At 41.8% G+C, this 14,632-nt stretch overlaps 1 protein-coding gene across 1 annotated transcript; it reads right to left on the bottom strand.

Moving 5' to 3' along the window:
- Positions 1 to 829: 829 nt before the first annotated feature.
- On the bottom strand, positions 830 to 11,267 carry LOC124276711 (snaclec VP12 subunit B-like). The gene is made up of 4 exons (XM_046712355.1): positions 11,242 to 11,267; positions 7,645 to 7,820; positions 4,590 to 4,775; positions 830 to 1,044 (listed from the first exon to the last, which is right to left on the bottom strand). The coding sequence occupies exons 1-4, from the start codon at positions 11,265 to 11,267 to the stop codon at positions 830 to 832; spliced, it is 603 nt and encodes a 200-aa protein (XP_046568311.1).
- Between the last annotated feature and the right edge of the window lie 3,365 nt (positions 11,268 to 14,632).

The raw sequence follows: 14,632 nt of genomic DNA, 5'->3' as shown, positions 1-14,632 counted from the left end.
AAACACCTAGTGTCATCACTATTTCAAATTGATTAATAAACACATGCTCTGTTATCGTATCGCATGGTGACATTCACGGATTGTCTGGTCCAGACTCGATTTGTTTACAAACAACGCCGTACAGCTGTAAGACTGCTGAAACAAATAAATGCTTGGCTCATGATATAGTCCAATCAACTCTGCTTTTCGCAGAGATTGTTTTTATAAATATGTCGCTTTTATTTCGAGACCATGTGAGCTCAAGTACAGGTGCACATAAACAAAATTCGTATAGAAATAAGTCCGTTGATTTCAGTTAGATGAAACCATGTTTAAAACGTTCATTGCATCACGAATCCTGAAGGATGCTCAAAACGATGAGTGATGTGATCAAATTATCTGCTAGAGACTGACTTCACACTGCCATGATCTTGTCAGCTGACAGGGAAGGGTAATGTCAAGGACAAGCGTGAAGTAGACCTGCCAACATTTGTAGACAGTAATCACTCAGTCTAACCTTAATTGCTGTTCCATCATCATGACGGAGACACAAAATATGTTTATGCTGATATTGTGTGTCGTCGAGGGCGTCCTGATCATTATTTAGAAGCAAACCTAAACTTTTATATTGTGCGAGAAATGTAAAACCTGTTTCAGTCACGAAATTAAATGTACGATATTTTCGATAACACAATTTTCACATCGATAATCATAAATATTTTTCTTATTTTCGATTATCGATACTTTTAGCCAGCCCTACAAATGATGTGAGAATGACACAGTTGCCACCAAAAAAGCAAACGAACAAACTGGGTTTTTTAAACTAAAAGTTGTGATAGACAGGAACACCTTAAAAACCTTTTTCGCAGATGAATTGGTTATCCGAATCGCAGTCATGCCCCTCGTACACCAGCCTATTATCTGCGAATGTGATTCCCAAGCAGTTGGCGTTATCCGATGCTATGTCCGCTGCCCAGGATATGGACGAATTGTCGTTGATCCATCTCCATGTGCCATCACCATTATAGTCTCTGCCGCCAAGGTACAAGACATTATCAGAATCACCTGAAAAAATATATACAGTATGAATCTACAACCAAAACAATATTTCGACATTTTACAGTTTGGAGTTTCATTGCTTACCGTCATAGTGATATCTGTGTAGTGATTTGCTGTTTGGTACATCACATTGCTATGTTGTTTCTTGGTTTCCGCCTGGTTCTTTTATGGACTGATTCCCGGTTCACAATTGAGATTGTACACGAGATTGGAAGGTCGGTTTATCATTATACTGTTTGGCATGAAGTTGACCATCATGGCATCCAGTTGGTATCAATTCATGGAAACTGGGTAACTTAGTTTCCTAATAGAATCCATAATAGATACTGTAAACTTATAGTTCCGGAAATGGAAACCATACTTCATACTTCAAAATGAATATGCCTGGGGAAGGAATAGCAGATTTTCATTTGAAAGAGTACATAATTTGTAAGATTGCTTAGATGAACAAGATGAAATGTACAACACTGCATAATAAATTTATAAATGTTGTATCAAGCACCATGCCTCAAAGTCGAAGATATGATGTTAATACATATACTGATTATTCACTGCTGTCCGATATCTCAAGAAAGAAGTTACATTACTTTATACAATATAAATGCCACTCAAAGAAGATGAAACACGATATTAGAAAGGCCACTCATTGTTAAGAGGCATACATGGACATGATGGGGGAACTAAAAAGGGGCTGAACTGATGGTTCTGATCATCTGGTGCAAGAAGGGTTGAGGGTTCAAAGACATTTAGGGAAGATCTATGCATCCTCTTATGCACGAATGGTGCTCCATGTCTTTCTCGACTGTTTGTTTATCGGTCGGAATTTCGGTATTGCAAAGTCGAAACGAGGTAAATTGGCCAGGACGTTCAACTTGAAGTGAAGGTATACTTATTACCTGGTTCAGTAACCATTTCCTTTCCATTGCTTCTCCCACCTGAACCAGAAACAAAGGTCACTAGTAAGACCACCTCGTCTGTTTCATATTGTAGATCTAAAACTGGATTTACTCATTAAATCCGGCTATTGAGGGAGTTTGGAATTAACAGTACTTTTAACGGTTCTATACGGTTCTCATACCACAGAGCGGATGTTGTAGACTTCTGTAACTTTGGTGAAGCCTACGTGAACGAAACTTAGAAACAGTCGGAAAGTAATGGCGTCGAAACCGGCAATCACAGGATTCAGCGAATTGCGGCGCCGTAGACGAATATGCCAACAGTATCTCTCGTTATTCCCTAAATAGTTAGGAAGGAGCTGGAGGTCTTGAAAAATCTGACAAAAGTATGGGAAGCCTAAGGGAACAGAAGACCATCCGTCTAAAACCACATCGTCCAGACTAGTAACTGTTGTCATGCCAAGTGTAAGAAGATGGCAGAGGTTTTGAGGCTTATAACTGTTATATTATTGAGAAATGGAGGGACTTGTATTTTACTAAGTTCAACATAAATCGTTTATCTGTCTTCCCACAGGTTAGACTAGAACCACATTTTCTGGTGCAGAGGTTCCATGCTGTCTCAGCAGGTGTGTTTGTTTGTTGTTTAATTGCACTAAGCCAATTTCAAGCTCTTTGGCGGCGGTCTGTAAATAGTCTGGAGCAGACAATGCAGTGATTGGGTTAAATCAGTTCGTTGTTTTACAACGCACTCACCAATATTCCAGCCATATTGCAGCAGTCTTATAATAATCGAGTCTAGACCAGACAATTCAGTGATCAACAGCTTGATCATCGATCTACGCAAATGGGATGTGTCAATCAAGTCAGCGAGTCATGGCATGAGGCAAACCAAATCAGCGAGCCTGACCAACAAGCATGGATTTTAACAAGCATGGATTGCTGAAGACCAAATGCAACCCAGATCTTCAGCAGCTGACCTGTGCATGGATTGTGAGCCTTTGCGGATCGATTTCGACGATACTGTTAAGTTCAGATATATACTGAACATCATTGAAAACGCACCACTTGTATTAGTTTGGATTTCCAAGAGCATAAATGAGCAATCGGTGTAAATTTTCCATACTTTTGTAGTCCAATGATTGGTAAAGAAAAGAAACAAGAACCAATCCAGCAAAACAGTGAAGTTTTAATTCAGCTGACCATGAAAGAAAGATGGAGTCAAATTGGAAAGTCAGTAACGTGTATGACCACCGTTAGCAGCAACACAAGCTGTGCAACGTCTCCTCATTGAACTGATGAGTCTCTGAATAATGTTTTGAGGCAATGCATTCCACTCTTGTTGCAAGGCAGTATCAAGTTTCCCAAAGTTGTTGATCTGTGGGCGACGTGAGAGGCGTTGGCCGATGTAATCCCACAAGTGTACAATGGGAGACAAATCTGGTGATAATGCAGGCCATGGAAGTAGAGGAATGTTGTTGTTTGCCAGAAACTGTGTTGCAACACGTGCAGTGTGCGCTCGAGCATTGTCCTGCTGGAATGTGTGCAGATCTTGATGTTGGTTAAAGAAGGGAACGACGTTGTTCTGAAGAATGGTGTCACGGTAGTAAAGAACATTCACTCTGCCACGACAAACTACCAGAGCGGTTTTGTGATGATAACTGATCACTCCCCACACCATAATGCTTTCTCCACCCCACCGATCTGTTTGCTCAACACAGTGCTGATGGTAACGTTCTCCCCGTCGACGCCATACCCGTAGACGCCCGTCAGCATTTCGCAACGTGAAAACGTGACTCGTCGGAGAACACAACACCATGCCAACGTCGTCACAACCACAAACGATGGTGTTCAGCCCATCGTCGGCGTTCACATCGATGTCTGTCAGTCAAGATAGGTCCAACATAAGGGCGTCGACACCATAATCCTGCCGCACGGAGACGGCGTCGGACGTCGGAAGCACTAATCAAACCACGTCGGTCTTGGACAGCGTTGGCTGTTCTGGAAGTCGGCAACTTACGATCCCGAATATGGCGCCGAACAATTTCTCGATCTTGACTAGGGGCGGCAACACGTGCCTGGCCAGGAGGTTGGCGGTCCCTGGCGGTTCCTGTTTGTTGGTCTTGTTTGGCAAGTCTTATGATGGTGGAATGATGGCAACCAAATCATCTGGCAATAATCCTGCTTGATGTGCCAGCCTGCAACATGCCAAACGCCCGTTCTCGTTCCTCTGTTGACAATCTTGGCATTGCAAAATAAACTTTATTGGGGAGGTACAGCTAAAATGAGAACATGTTTTGCCGACGGTCATTTATACCCCTAATCAGCATGTTTTAGACATGCAGTTTGTGCTCATCGTATGTGTTGTGCATGAATTTTGTTGTTGTCATGTGATGTGTTCCATGATGTGTTCGGGCAATCCTTTCTTTACGGTACAGCATTATGTATTGTCTGTTGTGTTATTAACAACATTTCCAACGTTCATTTTCACTCTCAAAACAATCCTATTACCATATTTCAAATTTACAGGTGGTGCGGTTTCAATGATGTTCAGTATATTTAGATATTGCATTTTACCTAGTTCAACCTGTATCCTAAATTTAACCCACAGTCATGCATTGATGTAAAACGGAATTGTTTGGAGCAGAATGTACCTACCATGCAGAACCACACTTTCAATGGCAGTTTTCCTTGTAGTTGTTTGGAGGGTGACGAGTTCAGCGTTCTCGCTGTGACATACACTCCGAGCTTGATCCCAATCCTTCTCCTCTGTATGGACCTTGTAGCACAGACTGGTAAGCTTGTACAATACATACCCGTCTGTATCTCTACATCCTGTGGGATCTGAAAAAACATTGTATATTATGGTGGGTTAGACGTTATTTTGTCTGATACTGATTCCATATTCACGAACGGTATTTCCTATCCAATAATTCATAGATACACATGTCCATTGTTGGGTTCTTTCAAGAACAACAATATGACACAGGAGTGAGGATTCGAACCTTGACCCCTTTTTATTCGGGACCCTTAGCACGTTACATAGCTGCACCGTACCCGGGTACTCGCATTAAAGGCACAATGTCACGCTTTTTTGTCAATATGTATATATATAATTGAAACTTCGAGGGGAACAGCTTCCGAACAGAGAACTCTTGCCAAATATGGAATGTAAACGATTGCTCCATACATCGAACACTGTCGCACGCGGTGTTGTCGGTGCTTGCCAAACTGGCCTCAATCACATATTGCGTTATAGGATATTTGTAAAGAGTGTTCCAAGGGACATAACTCTGTGGGGTTCGCTTGAGGGCGCGAGAGTCGATTTAATGCAACGTTGCACTAATTCATTCGAACTTTTTAATTTCATATTGTAATCTTAATGCGTATTTTTTTTCGGAATAAATTATATGGTATGCCGTTATTAATAAGATAGTTACGTAATGAATTTCGAGTAGTTACGGGACAATTTAGTAAAATGAACTTTGAGTGAGTGAAGGAACACTTAACGTCACATCAGTAATATGACAGCCATATCGTGACGAGACAACTTTCTACAATAATGTTGCATAACAATTCTGTCATCGAATGACAGAGTAATATCTAGATGATCACATTTTAAAAAATTTTTAAAAGTAATTTAAAATGCCATGCAATTACTAACACAGAATAAGGGGGGCAAGCGATCGCAAGCAACCAAATTTGGGACCTTAGTAGGGACCGTGGGGACTAACAGTTTTTCATAATATCGTATTAGTGATCTTTTATCTCAAGCAGGAATGACACTGAATAAGACCTATGATATTGAAAGTTGACAGAATCTGTTTACTAAATATAGCGGAGCGGTGGGGTAGCCTAATGGTTAAAGCGTTGGCTGGTCACGCCGAAGGCCCGGGTTCGAATCCCCACATGGGTACAATGTGTGAAGCCCATTTCTGGTGTCCCCCCGACGTGATGTTGCTGGAATATTGCTAAAAGCGGCGTAAAACCAAACTCAGTCTGTCAGTCAGTCAGTCAGTCAGTCAGTACTAAATATAGCCACGGCAGCAGCGCATTTTATAGTAAGCGCTATTTTCTGAACGTTCAATTGTTGCTACTGGATCTTGTGTGGGAGCATTTGGTGACTCCGGTGCTTAATGACAACAGTATATAAGAGATGTGTTGAGTATTGAAGGCGCTGAACGCCTGGAAGCCGAAGACGCGAACCACACTTTCAATGGTAACATTTTAATGTTTCCACATTTTCAGGAACAGCCATCAGTCACACATGGCATTCGTAGCAAGGCAACGTGGTACCACGTGAAATGATGCATGTAAATTGAGGAGAGTGTCATCGCCATAACAGAAGCCACTTTCGTTCGTGAAATTCAAAAGAAAACTCAGCCGCGTGGCGCTGGAAGCGATGTCTAAACTGTCATGTTCCTTACTTATCCATGTTCTCCTTACAGCGTTCCTTCCCAGTCGTTTCAGTTGGTGCTCTATCGACTCATGCCTTTCACTCGGTATCTTGCAGACTACAGGGCGGTAGGGTAGCCAGGTAGTTAAAGCTTTCACTCGCAGCGCCGAAGACTCGTATTCGATTCCCCACATGGGTAATGGGTACGGAACCCATTTCTTGTGTCCCCCGCCTTGATAATGCGGAATGTTGCTGAAAGCCGTATATAACCATACTCACTCTTGTAAATTACGAAAGCCAAAATACGCCGTGACCGTGAAACCATGACTACGCGTACCCCAACTTTAGTGGCCGTAACCTTTTCATCACCACTTGTACAGGCTACATAATTTATGGCTAGCGGGGATAAAATTGATTTTTTTGTATGGAGAAGCATGTACAATGTGAATGACACCCCCTAAAATTTATGTACAAAGTAAGTGACTTCCCCCCTCTCCCGCCCGCTCGTCATGTACAAAGTCAATGACACTCCCTTGTACATGTGTACAAAATTGTTGATCCCCGTACCTCCCAAAAACAAAATGATTGACCCCCTTAAAATCATCATCACATTCCCCACACACACCCACACCCACAGACACCCTTACCCCCAGCCATAAATTATGAATGTCCCTACAATCTATATATAATGGTCGCAAGTTCCTGCCCAAAGCATTCTAACAAGAACTGTCCTTGTCTTAGAGACATGTGGCGTAAGGCAAGCGATTGTTCTCATGAGAAGTCATTGTTCTAAATTGCAAGGGTGGTCCCACCCTGTGTAGAAACGTGACCGGTTTTAACTGTTTGTTCAGCTTGTTTGTTAGGCTGTTCGTTGTTTTATGCCGCACTCCCCAATATTTCAACTGAGAAACTCTATGCTCCGTTCCGATTTTAACATCTGACGGCCACTTATCTTTTACATCTACTTGTTCCTGGATTCAAAATGTTCGAGAAAGAAGCCGGGTTTTTTTTCTTGGTGTCTTTTGCTTGGTGTGCGTGCGTGCGTGCGTGCGTGCGTTTCAGGTTCAGGTTTGTCAGACCGTCGAATCTTGCCTAGTGCGGCGCAAAACAACAAACAAACATACAAAAGTCTGACTTATCAACAAACAGTGAAAATGCGACTGGCACAGAGACCATTCAACGATTTGGGACGAACATGACACCTTTACATACACATATTTTTATTTCATGACGGCAGAAGGTTGTAATAGTTAATTCGATTCTATAAACATTACGGCAAATGGCATGAATGATTTTGACAAACTGGTCATGTTTTACCTGGAACATCATAAGCGATCCAGTTAGAATGGTCAGCCGTTCCGTAGCCAAGGGCAGGCAACTCTTTGCGATGTAGCCGACAGTTCCTGGTGATGAAGTTGTAGAAGAAGCTGGCACAGTTTCCATTGGCAGCACAGTCAGAGGCACAGTGCGCAAGGTCATCTGACTGCCACTGCCTAATAAGGAAGTCATCTGTAGTCTCACAGTTACGTACTGGTAACTTCAGTGAAATGTTGTAACACAATGGGTTAGAAAGAATCATCAGCGGCAATAGTGAAAGTAGAAATGCCCTATATGACACCATATTCTTCAGTGAGTTACAAACACACCCATCAGATCCAAGGGGAAAAATCCCAAATGAATGCGTGTTAACTTGTAGGATGTACAAATATTACCACGTGACCAGTCTCTTATCAATTACAAGGCCGAAACGGTTTGGTTTTAGTTTCGGAATAGCAATATGTTTCTGTCATAGAATACATCAAATAAATGACATCACCTAAGATAAAACTAGATGGCAAAATGTATTACTATTAGGCTGATGACGCATAACAATTATAGCGTCAATACTTTCTGTCGTTAATCAACAGAAAAACAATCATCTCAAGAATTTGTTACAGTTGACTACAACAAAATATTAATTTTAAGTTATTGCCTTCAATTTTGTAGTTTTACGTTTACGTTCATTTTCAAGTAAATATGACTGATAAATAATAAACAAATAATTAATTTCATGCAACTATATTCAAATTGTGACGTTACTAAGATACGGTATTTATTTAACTGTGTAGATCATCTTGTCTTGATGGAGGTTCTTCCGTTTCAACCGTGAGCCATTTCTTATAACGATTTGTTTTATTCATAACTTGCACAAAGTGTTTAGTTTCTCAATAAATAGTAACCAACTTGTCTTGGAGTGATGTTGAGCGTTAAGGGTGTAATCGTTTCCAGGTAGATCTGATCAGGTAATATTGGTTTGCACTCAGTAAAAGCTTATCTGTTAATATTTTTAGTGTGCTACCTCAGTCGATTTCATGCTATTTCAGGCATGTTTGTTAAATATTGAATATATGTGTCAACCCAGGTGAGGTAAAGGTAAATAAATAGACATGTAAGGGCTATGTTCGACTTTTTAAAAATAGTTCAATTTTCACAAAATGGCGCAAAATGAAATATAGCTGCTCTGTGTATTTAGACATGAGATGATAAAACAAAACAGAGTCGGTTTGTCACATAGTCATCTTTTGCGATGAGCTAGTGAATATATATACTGCATATATATATATATATATTATTATTATACGCGTATTTGTCCTTCGAGGTGTCAACTTGACGTGCCTTTCGTGTGTTTGTGACGGGGGCCATCGGTGAACTGGATTAATAGTGATTCTGAAATACATGCTTACTATTCATTAAACGGACTTAGCTCTGATTTTCTTTCAGGATTGTGGTAATGATTCGCTATGAAATTGTGATAGTACCCTGCTTCTGGGACAGTACCCGTCACAAACACACAGACATGTCAAGCTGTCACTTGAGAAAACACAGGAACTATACACCAAATAGGGTGTCCAAATAGGGACTTGCTTCTAGAGCTGTGACGATATATCGTAGTATCGATAATCGTGATACTTCATCTAACGATAAATATATCGATACGCTTTTTTCGTATCGTTGACCTTAAAATTGTTAATTTTCACTAGATATTGACGGTTATGTCAAAATAAACAGTGTCACTTGCTATCAAAATACGATTTTTTAACTGACGTTTTACGCCGCTTTTAGCAATATTCCAGCAATATCACGGCGGGGGACACCAGAAATGGGCTTCACAAATTGTACCCATGTGGGGAATCGAACCCGGACGATTTTTTAAAGAACATAACTGAAGATAGCATTTCGTGATATGCATCGAATCGAATCGTATCGTTCCAAGATACCGTGATACATATCGTATCGTGAAATTTCTGTATCGTCACACTTCTAATTGCTTCGTACATGATTTCCTTCGCAGATGCATCAAATTTGGAAATTAAAATGTGTTTACCATGGTGATTTTGGAAAGATTCACTAAAACCTTGACCTGTGTAGGTCCGGGTTATGATTGATCTTCAGTAACCCAATGCTTGCCACAAAAGGCGACTATGCTTGTCGGAAGAGGCGACTAACGGGATCGGGTGGTCAGGCTCGCTGACTTGGTTAACACATGTCATCGTATGTCATTTGCGTAGATAGATGTTCATGCTGTTGTTCCCTGGATTGTCTGGTCCAGACTCGATTATTTACAGACCGCCTCCATATAGCTGGAATAATGCTGAGTGCGGCGTAAAACTAAACTCACTTACTCACTAAAATCTTGAACGTTGTCACCCCGATCGAAGAACTTTTGAGCAGGATCCATATGGCTCCATGAGAAACGTTCGGGCAAGCTGGAATCTCCTGCAAAACTTGTAGACAGCACATGCTGGAGAGGCTTGAATATATCTTAACGTGAATGAGCAATATAAACAGCATATTCCAGGTCCATTCAATTGCAATACTTTATTTATAGATAAAATCGAGAGAACCCCTTCAACAGAAGAGCTCCTACTGCACCAGTAGATGATATATAAGTAGATAATGAAGGCCATTACCGGCTCTCATGGTCGACCAATATGCTTCGTAAATATTTTAGTGGAGATTCGTATCTGCATCATCGACTATGTACGGCATGAAAATCAATAACAGATCTCGCGTAAAGGTTATAAAGTGTTTGTGTGTATGTGGTGTACAATGTGTGTGTAGTGTGTTTGGTGTGTGTTGTGTGTGCATGTTTTGTATGTTAAGGGGGTGGCAGGAGGTGAGATATTTTGAGAACAACGAGCAACGATTTTATATATATTTTATTTTTTTTATCGATTTTTATGTAGTGAATAAATACCATCGGTCATGCCATGTTTTGAATAATGGCCTCTTGGGCTATGTCTCGTACAGTTAAGGTAGAAATGATCCCGAGTGATTGGTATTGACTTCCACAAAGGCCAGCGCATACAATAGGTACAACTACATGTAGCATAGATTACTGCATCTGGCTTCAGGACATCGCAAGAACAGACCAGCACGTGGCGCATCACACGGGATAAGGTGTCTCGCCTGCCGCTGTGGTTAGTGCTGCCCACATTATTGCTTAGCTACAACTGTATGTGTTGAGATTATTAGGAACTATTAGGTTCATTGTTTGCTATTTATTCTCTACTGCCAGTTATTGTATCGAATGTTTGTGAGCGTTTAAGTGAGCGAGTTAGTGAGTTTAGTTTTAAGAGGCTCTTAGCAATATTCCAGCAATTTCACGGCGGGGCTTCACACATTGTAACACTGTGGGGAATCGAACACGGTTCTTCGGCGTGACAAGCGAACGTTTTAACACCTAGGCAACCCGATCGCCTCTCTCTTAAGAGCACCATTGCGTTACACGACTATGCGTGGGAGAATAAGCCTGATAGCATATTTACTGTATCATTTGGAGTTTATACGCTGCATTTGGTTACATGTAACTGGGAAAATCCTTGGTGATATCAATGGATTTAACCACCTTGTAAACTGTTCATATTCACTTACCACACGATCCTCTTCCCTAGGTACATTTCATAATTTTTGGTGATTTCGTATTTGATGTGTGGTTGTTCAAATATATACACAAAGAACTTTGCTACGCAACCCCTGACATATCTGACATGGTGGTTGAAAAGTCAGTTGGTTACTGGCATAAGGGTTGGTTGAACCACCCATTATGTCAGTAACCAACTAACTGTTCAACCAACCCTTTATGCCAGTAACCAACTGACTGTTCAACCACCTCTTATGCCAGTAACTAACTGACTGTTCAACCACCCAATATGCCAGTAACCAACTGACTGTTCAACCACCCCTTATACCAGTTACCAACTGACTGTTCAACCACCCCTTATACCAGTAACCAACTGACTGTTCAACCAACCCTTTATGCCAGTAACCAACTGACTGTTCAACCACCCCTTATACCAGTTACCAACTGACTGTTCAACCAACCCTTATGCCAGTAACTAACTGACTGTTAAACCACCCCTTATGCCAGTAACCAACTGACTGTTCAACCACCCAATATGCCAGTAACTAACTGACTGTTAAACCACCCTTATGCCAGTAACCAACTGACTGTTCAACCACCCTTATTCCAGTAACCAACTGACTGTTCAACCACCCAATATGCCAGTAACCAACTGACTGTTCAACCACCCTTATGCCAGTAACCAACTGACTGTTCAACCACCCTTATTCCAGTAACCAACTGACTGTTCAACCACCCTTATTCCAGTAACCAACTGGCTGTTCAACCACCCCTTATGCCTGTATCCAATTGACTGTTCATCCATCACTTATGCCAGTAGTTAATTGACTGTTCAACCACCCCTTATGCCAGTAACCAACTGACTGTTCAACCACCCATTATGTCAGTAACCAACTGACTGTTCAACCAACCCTTTATGCCAGTAACCAACTGACTGTTCAACCACTTCTTATGCCAGTAACCAACTGACTGTTCAACCAACCCTTATGCCAGCAACCAAATGACTTTTCAACCACCCCTTATGCCCCAACTGACTGTTCAACCACCCCTTATGCCAGTAACCAACTGACTGTTCAACCACCCCTTATGCCAGTAACAAACCGACTATTCAACCACCCCTTATGCCAGTAATCAATTGACTGTTCAACCACCCTTATGCCAGTAACCAACTGACTGTTCAACCACCCTTATTCCAGTAACCAACTGGCTGTTCAACCACCCCTTATGCCTGTATCCAATTGACTGTTCATCCATCACTTATGCCAGTAGTTAATTGACTGTTCAACCACCCCTTATGCCAGTAACCAACTGACTGTTCAACCACCCATTATGTCAGTAACCAACTGACTGTTCAACCAACCCTTTATGCCAGTAACCAACTGACTGTTCAACCACCTCTTATGCCAGTAACCAACTGACTGTTCAACCACCCCTTATGCCAGTAACCAACTGACTGTTCAACCACCCATTATGTCAGTAACCAACTAACTGTTGAACCACCCTTATGCCAGTAACCAACTGACTGTTCAACCACCCTTATGCCAGTAACCAACTGACTGTTCAACCATCCCTTATGCCAGTATCCAATTGACTGTTCATCCACCACTTATGCCAGTTATGTATTGACTGTTCAACCACCCCTTATGCCAGTAACCAACTGACTGTTGAACCACCAATAATGTCAGTAACCAACTGACTGTTCAACCAACCTTTATGCCAGTAACCAACTGACTGTTCAACCACCCCTTATGCCAGTAACCAACTGACTGTTCAACCACCCCTTATGCCAGAAACCAACTGACTGTTTTAACACCTAGGCAACCCGATCGCCTCTCTTTTAAGAGCACCATTACGTTACACGACTATGCGTGGAGAAATAGCCTGATAGCATATATACTGTATCATTTGGAGTTTATACGCTGCATTTGGTTACATGCAACTGGGAAAATCCTTGGTGACATCAATGGATTTAACCACCTTGTAAACTGTTCATATTCACTTACCACACGATCCTCTTCCCTAGGTACATTTCATAATTTTTGGTGATTTCGTATTTGATGTGTGGTTGTTCAAATATATACACAAAGAACTTTGCTACGCAACCCTGACATATCTGACATGGTGGTTGAAAGTCAGTTGGTTACTGGCATAAGGGTTGGTTGAACCACCCATTATGTCAGTAACCAACTAACTGTTCAACCAACCCTTTATGCCAGTAACCAACTGACTGTTCAACCACCTCTTATGCCAGCAACCAACTGACTGTTCAACCACCCCTTATGCCAGTAACCAACTGACTGTTCAACCACCCATTATGTCAGTTAAGTATTGATTGTTCAACCACCCCTTATGCCAGTAACCAACTGACTGTTGAACCACCCATTATGTCAGTAACCAACTGACTGTTCAACCAACCTTTATGCCAGTAACCAACTGACTGTTCAACCACCCCTTATGCCAGTAACCAACTGATTGTTCAACCACCCCTTATTCCAGAAACCAACTGACTGTTCAACCACCCCTTATGCCAGTAACCAACTGACTGTTCAACCACCCCTTATGCCAGTAACCAACAAACTGTTCAACCAACCCTTTATGCAAGTAACCAACTGGCTGTTCAATCAACCCTTATGCCAGTACCAATTTACTGTTCAACCACCCCTTATTCCAGTAACCAACTGACTGTTCAACCACCCCTTTATGCCAGTAACCAACTGACTGTTCAACCAACCCTTTATGCCAGTAACCAACTGACTGTTCAACCACCCCTTATGCCAGTAACCAACTGACTGTTCAACCACCCCTTATGCCAGTAACCAACTGACTGTTCAACCACCCCTTATGCCAGTAACCAACTGACTGTTCAACCACCCCTTATGCCAGTAACCAACTGACTGTTCAACCAACCCTTATGCCAGTAACCAACTGGCTGTTCGACCAACCCTTTATGCCAGTAACCAACTGACTGTTCAACCAACCCTTATGCCAGTAACCAACTGACTGTTCAACCAACCCTTTATGCCAGTAACCAACTGACTGTTCAACCACCCCTTATGCCAGTAACCAACTGACTGTTGAACCACCCATTATGTCAGTAACCAACTGACTGTCCAACCACCCCTTATGCCAGTAACCAACTGACTGTTCAACCACCCCTTATGCCAGAAACCAACTGACTGTTCAACCACCCCTTATGCCAGTAACCAACTGACTGTTCAACCACCTCTTATGCAAGTAACAAACTGACTGTTCAACCAACCCTTTATGTCAGTAACCAACTGACTGTTCAACCAACCCTTATGCCAGTACCAACTGACCTTTCAACCACCCCTTATTCCAGTAACCAACTGATTGTTCAACCACCCCTTATGCCAGTAACCAACTGACTGTTCAACCACCACT

Source organism: Haliotis rubra, unplaced genomic scaffold, assembly GCF_003918875.1.
Source record: "Haliotis rubra isolate DU_JTF1 unplaced genomic scaffold, ASM391887v1 Scf2117, whole genome shotgun sequence".
NCBI lineage: Eukaryota > Metazoa > Mollusca > Gastropoda > Lepetellida > Haliotidae > Haliotis > Haliotis rubra.
The sequence above is the reverse complement of the archived record's forward strand: the minus strand, read 5'-3'. Positions and strand labels throughout refer to the sequence as shown.